The sequence below is a fragment of the Lipotes vexillifer genome, unplaced genomic scaffold (genome assembly GCF_000442215.2).
Source record: "Lipotes vexillifer unplaced genomic scaffold, Lipotes_vexillifer_v1.1 scaffold440, whole genome shotgun sequence".
NCBI classification, from domain to species: Eukaryota; Metazoa; Chordata; class Mammalia; order Artiodactyla; family Lipotidae; genus Lipotes; species Lipotes vexillifer.
Genome location: NW_006778543.1, coordinates 1,037,947 through 1,045,149, shown reverse-complemented (window position 1 = coordinate 1,045,149; position 7,203 = coordinate 1,037,947). Strand labels below are relative to the sequence as shown.

Here is a 7,203-nt window from a genome sequence, read left to right as displayed (position 1 = left end):
TGGGAAATTCATTGTGCTATTTTTGCCTTGCAAAAGAGCCACAGAGTACCTTCTGAACTTCTTGCCCAAATATTTCTAATAATTCTCTTCATTTACAGCATCTTCTCAAAAATCTTTCTTTTATCAGAGTACATTTTAGAGTGAAATATACAATGCCCTAAGGAATGAGTTACTTCCTGACAATACTAATACATGTTGGCTTGTTTGTCTTAGACAACTGCATATAATTTATTTTAAGTCTTCTCAAAATATCTCTGTGTTCTCTGTTTCTAGGACTGCTGTTACATCCCATGTGAAAAGCAGGGAATAAAATGAAGATTTTTCAGTGCAAGATGCAGCACTGGCTGTTTCCAGCTTTTTTGGCAATTATTTATTTTTGCACCAATGTCCAGGGTCAAGGTAATGGAAAAGTTGAATATAATCATTAGGGTCTGGGAGTCTGGCCATTTTGGTTCTGATTATCATTTTTTATTTTATTTACCTTAAGAGTGCTTCACTGGTTCAGCTGTGATTTTAGGCAGGGTCATATGTTGGCTTTTACTCAGTTTCACTAACTGTGTACATTGTAGAAATGTGCCACAACTTTGATGAAGTTTACGACCTTACCACTGACTAAGCATATTAATTTTGTGGCAGTTGGTTAAACAGCTCTTTTTTTTTTTTTTGCGGTACGCGGGCCTCTCACTGCTGTGGCCTCTCCCGTTGCGGAGCACAGGCTCCGGACGCGCAGGCTCAGCGGCCATGGCTCACAGGCCCAGCCGCTCCGTGGCATGTGGGATCTTCCCGGACCGGGGCACGAACCTGTGTCCCCTGCATCGGCAGGCATACTCTCAACCACTGCGCCACCAAGGAAGCCCAAACAGCTCATTTTTAATGTGCTTCTGAATATGTCATACAAATTTAATCAACAAAGTCAAATATGCAAAATCAATTCTGTTAATAATGGGCTATAAGGTGTGTATATATGTATCTCAATCATGCCTTGTCTCTTTAAAAGACTGTCAACAAAATATTTCTGACACTTCATACCTGGGTGACAGGAAGTGGGCATCCTGGGAAGCATCAAGTGGAAAAGTATAAGAAGCAGAATGGAGGCTTCAGTCTGGTCAATTCTAAGGGCCAACTGATTCTATCTGCACCCCAGGTGTCTTGACATCGCAAGGAGGGCAAAGAAGTTAACAACATTCAGGATTCCTAGGTTAAAGATTAGAAATCTTTGTAGCATCTTCTACCCAGGCTTTTTTCTTTAAATGTGGTCTGAGTTTATAGCCCACAACATCTTTTCAGTCAATAGGCCAACCTTCTGAACCTCCAGGAGAAGTAATGAAGATAACCTTGACCATGCCCAGATACCACAGATCATGCCCAGACAACACGGACGGTGCTTTAGAACCCATAGTGGCATTGGCTTCAACTGAACTACTCGAGGAAATAAAGTGTAGCAAAGGCAACAACCAAATCCATCAATATTCAACATTTTTTTAAAACAATTTACAAATGGTTTATATGACTACAGTCCCATTACAACCACTAGCAAAAAACAATGCCACCATTTTCTTTTATCAATGGACCCCATCTATTGCCTAGATATGCATAAATATTCTATAATCATTAAAAGAAAATCTTGGTTAGACACAAAGTTTGTATTTCCTTTAGGTTTTTGCCTTTAGGGGAAAAACATTGAAAAGAAGATATGTTACTTAAGAAAGAAACAGGCCTGAGGTCACAGGTTTGAACTTCAAAGTTAGCTCCTTTTTCCCTGTATGGAAGGCACTGGGACTTGTGCCAAAGCAAAGGCAGCAAGATTGACAGAAACACTGTAAGTGCAGTGGAGAAATAATTGTTCTTATCTCATGGAACAAAAATGTCTGTATATTTAATACCAGAACCATGATTTTTCTTTTTGCAAGCACAAAGGAGGTGCTTCAGTACATATACTTAACTCTGTAATAAATATAAATGCTTGCATGAACTTGACTCAAAAGTTAATTTGTGTCAGTTAAAATCTTTAAAGACAAAAATTAAGTGTAGAGCTTGATTTCTGGCACACATCAAGAACCCAGAGCGAGCCAACAAACTCATCTTTTGTGTAGTGAAGTCAGGCTTCCTATGTGGGTTACGGCCAATTACAACATTTGTGAATATATAAACATCCCAAACGGGGATTTTGCAAGAAGACCAAGGAGGGTCCAGTTGTTATCTTCTTCGACTGCAGGGTCAGCCTTGTTACTGAAAGTACAGGGGTATTTTTATTTTGTTGTGCTGTATTTTTTGAGAGGGAAGATTCTCTTTACACTCAAAGAATTTGAAGGATCATGAGAGATTACTACAAGCAACTCTATGCCAATAAAATGGACAACCTGGAAGAAATGGACAAATTCTTAGAAAAGCACAACCTTCCGAGACTGAACCAGGAAGAAATAGAAAATATAAACAGACCAATCACAAGCACTGAAATTGAGATTCTGGCTAAAAATCTCCAACAAACAAAATCCCAGGACCAGATGGCTTCACAGGCGAATTCTATCAAACATTTAGAGAAGAGCTAACACCTATCCTTCTCTCCTCTCACTCCCAAACTCACTCTATGAGGCCACCATTGCGCTGATACCAAAACCAGACAAAGATGCCACAAAAAGAAAACTACAGGCCAATATCACTGATGAACATAGATGCAAAAATACTCAACAAAATACTAGCAAACAGAATCCAACAGCACGTGAAAAGGATCATACACCATGATCAAGTGGGGTCTATCCCAGGAATGCAAGGATTCTTCAATATACACAAATCAATCAATTTGATACACCATACTAACAAACTGAAGGATAAAAACCATAACATCATCTCAATAGATGCAGAAAAAGTTTTCGACAAACTTCAACACCCATTTATGATAAACACCCTCCAGAAAGTAGACATAGAGGGAACTTACCTCAACATAATAAAGGCCATATGTGACAAACCCACAACCAACATCGTTTTCAATGGTGAAAAGCTGAAACCATTTCCACTAAGATCAGGAAGAAGACAAGGTTGCTCACTCTCACCGCTATTATTCAACATAGTTTTGGAAGTTTTAGCCACAGCAATCAGAGAAGAAAAAGAAATAAAAGGAATCCAAATTGGAAAAGAAGAAGTAAAACTGTCACTGTTTGCAGATGACATGATACTATACATAGAGAATCCTAAAGATGCCACCAGAAAACTACTAGAGCTAATCAACGAATATGGTAAAGTAGCAGGATACAAAAGTAATGCACAGAAATCTCTTGCATTCCTATACACTAATGATGAAAAATCTGAAAGAGAAATTAAGGAAACACTCCCATTTGCCACTGCAACAAAAAGAATAAAATACCTAGGAATAAACCTACCTAAGGAGACAAAAGACCTGTATGCAGAAAACTATAAGACACTGATTAAAGAAATTAAAGATGATACAAACAGATGGACAGATACACCATGTTCTTGGATTGGAAGAATCAACATTGTGAAAATGAGTATACTACTCAAAGCAATCTACAGATTACATGCAATCCCTATCAAACTACCAATGGCATTTTTCACAGAACTAGAACAAAAAATTTCACAATTTCTATGGAAACACAAAAGACCCCAAATAGCCAAAGCAATCTTGAGAGAGAAAAACGAGCTGTAGGAATCAGGCTCTCTAACTTCAGACTATACTACAAAGCTACGTTAATCAAGACAGTATAGTACTGCCACAAAAACAGAAATATAGATCAATGGAACAGGAGAGAAAGCCCAGAGATAAACCCACGTGTATATGGTCACCTTATCTTTGATAAAGGAGGCAAGAATATACAATGGAGAAGAGACAGCCTCTTCAATAAGTGGTACTGGGAAAACTGGACAGCTACATGTAAAAGAATGAAATTAGAACACTCCCTAAAACCATACACAAAAATAAACTCAAAATGGATTAAAGACCTAAATGTAAGGCCAGACACGATAAAACTGTTAGAAGAAAACATAGGCAGAACACTCTGACATAAATCACAGCAAGATCCTTTTTTTTTTTTCTTTTTTGCGGTACGCGGGCCTCTCACTGTTGTGGCCTCTCCCGTTGCAGAGCGTAGGCTCCGGATGCGCAGGCTCAGCGGCCATGGCTCACGGGCCCAGCCGCTCCACGGCATGTGGGATCCTCCCAGATCGGGGTACGAACGCGTGTCCCCTGCATCGGCAGGCGAACTCTCAACCACTGTGCCACCAGGGAAGCCCAGCAAGATCCTTTTTGACCCACCTCTTAAAGAAATGGAAATAAAAACAAAAATAAACAAATGGGGCCTAATGAAACTTAAAAACTTTTGCACAACAAAGGAAACCATAAAGCAAATGAAAAGACACACCTCAGAATGGGAGAAAATATTTGCAAATGAAGCAACGGGCAAAGGATTAATCTCCAAAATTTACAAGCAGCTCATGCAGCTCAATATAAAAAAAAAACCCAATCTAAAAATGGGCAGAAGACCTAAATAGACATTTCTCCAAAGAAGATATAGAGATTGCCAACAAACACATGAAAGGATGCTCAACATCAATGATCATTAGAGAAATGCAAATCAAAACTACAACGAGGTATCACCTCACACTAGTCAGAATGGCCATCATCAAAAAATCTACAAACAATAAATGCTGGAGAGGGTGTGGAGAAAGGGGAACCCTCTTGCCCTGTTAGGGGGGAATGGAAATTGATCCAGTCACTCTGGAGAACAGTGTGGAGCTTCCTCAGAAAACAGAAAATAGAACTACCGTATGACCCAGCAATCCCACTACTGGGCATATACCCTGTGAAAACCATAACTCAAAAAGAGTCACATACCACAATGTTCACTGCAGCTCTATTTACAGTAGCCAGGACATGGAAGCAATCTAAGTGTCCATTGACAGATGAATGGATAAGGAAGATGTGGCACATATATACAATGGAATATTACTCAGCCATAAAAAGAAACAAAATTGAGTTATTTGTAGTGAGGTGGATGGACCTAGAGACTGTCATACAGAGTGAAGTAAGTCAGAAATAGAAAAACAAATACCATATGCTAACACATGTATATGGAATCTAAAAAAAAAAAAAAGGTTCTGAGGAACCTAGGGGCAGGACAGGAATAAAGACACAGACATAGAGAATGGACTTGAGGACACAGGGAGGGGGAAGGGTAAGCTGGGACGAAGTGAGAGGGTGGCATGGACATATATACACTACCAATTGTAAAATAGATCACGAGTGGGAAGCAGCCGCATAGCACAGGGAGATCAGCTGGGAGCTTTGTGTCCACCTAGAGTGGTGGTCTAGGCAGGGTGGGAGGGAGACGCAAGAGGGAAGAGATATGGGGATGTATGTATATGTATAGCTGATTCACTTTGTTATACAGCAGAAACTAACACACCATTGTAAAGCAATTATACTCCAATAAAGGTGTTAAAAAAATAAAATTAAATTTAAAAAACTCAGAGAGTTTCACTGCAATCATTCTCATAGAAATCAAATCTTGTAGGCAGAAAAAGAATGTTTATGTCTTCTGTCAAAGACTCATTGTTATCAGGTACTTAAGAAATTTTATTTCATAATACGAATATGTATTAAAGGACTAATTTTCTGCCCTCCCTTCCTTCCTTCCTTTCTTTCACTTCAGTTCAACTCACCTCATCTGAAATCTTTCTAATGGAATACTCTCATTAATTTCTTGAAACACTACTTTTTACAAAGGAACACTGAAATGAAGATCTTCTGCTCTTCCCTACTCATGTTAACGTCCCTTCTCACTTTCCTTTATTTTTTCATAAATTTATTTATTTATTTATTTACTTATTTATTTATTTATTGGCTGAGTTGTGTCTTTGTCACTGTGCGCGGGCTTTCTGTAATTGCCGCGAGCAGGGGCTACTCTGTTGCAGTCTGTGGGCTTCTCATTGTGGTGACTTCTCTTGTTGCGGAGCACGGGCTCTAGGCACGCGGGCTTCAGTAGTTGTGGCTCATGGGCTCTAGAGCGCCGGCTCCGTAGTTGTGGCGCATGGTCTTAGTTGCTCTGTGGCACGTGGGATCTCCTGGACCAGAGCTCGAACCCCTGTCCCCTGCATTGGCAGGCCGATTCTTAACCACTGCGCCACCAGGGAAGTCTGCCTCTTGCTTCTCTAACAGTCTCTTGGTTTTCGTCCAAGGAACAACACTCCCTACCCCACCACTCGGAGCCTTGGCTGCTATATCCACCAGACTTCCTCTCTGGGCTAAGGGGTGGGAAAATGACTCAAACCAGTCAGGCCAACTCTCCCAAGAATCTGAAACTTGTGTCCAGTGATGGAAGGATGGAAAATAGCTCCAGTCATTTCATTCCAAAGACATGCCCTAAGAAAAAATGGTCACTAGTTCCTAGAAACTGTATCCAGAGTGTTCCCAGATTCCTATACTTTCAAAGCTTATTTAACTTTTACTATAATTATATGACCTACTTCATTATCTACCAGTAAATACATTTTTTGCTTAAATTGGCCAGAGAAAGTTTCTTTTATTTGCAACCAAAAATCTCTGACTGATAGAAATGGAGCAGTATGGGCACTGAGAGTGTTTTCCCCTTCAAAACATAGTTTAGGGTGCTATACTGGTGGAATAAACTATTATATTTATTAAGCAAAAAACCCTTAAACAGCAGAGAAGTATTTGTATTATATTTCCAAGTGGTCTTAAAAACCACAAACAAATAACAGAAGACCTTAACTTTTTATCTCAGTCATTTTTTAATTAAATGTATTGGTAAATGTATTAAAAGTATTGTTTTAGAAATAGGGGAAATTAAAATTTGAGGGAAATTTACTCTGGGATATGCTAGAGAGTTCTTTTTATCTTGCTTAGAATCTAAAATGTTATAATCTCATGATCTATTACAAAGATGGTGAAAACAGTAGTAAAGAAAATATTCTCAAACTTCCAAATATATTTGACTACTAATAACAGCAGAAAGTATGGGTAAATGTGTTAACACAGAGGTCTCTATAAAGTGAAATCTAGCCCCTATGCAAAGTCTCAAATGTATATGCTTTGAAGTTTTTAAGTGACAGCTACTTTATCTTTAGTGGTTCCTTTTTGTAACCATCCAAAACAAACACTGCTAGAACCAAGTATAGATTTACTGTGAAGTTCTGAGACAGTATTGGTGCCACCATTCTGTCATGCTATAC

General features: G+C 39.0%; 1 protein-coding gene across 1 annotated transcript in view; it reads left to right on the top strand.

The window, feature by feature from the left end:
- Nucleotides 1-277: 277 nt before the first annotated feature.
- The window catches only part of COL14A1 (collagen type XIV alpha 1 chain), a 231,472-nt gene continuing 224,546 nt past the window's right edge, over nucleotides 278-7,203 (top strand). Inside the window, exon 1 of the mRNA XM_007451664.1 lies at nucleotides 278-399. Within this exon, the coding sequence (XP_007451726.1) occupies nucleotides 312-399 (88 nt within the window). The 5' untranslated portion in view covers nucleotides 278-311. The remainder of the gene's footprint in view (nucleotides 400-7,203) is intronic.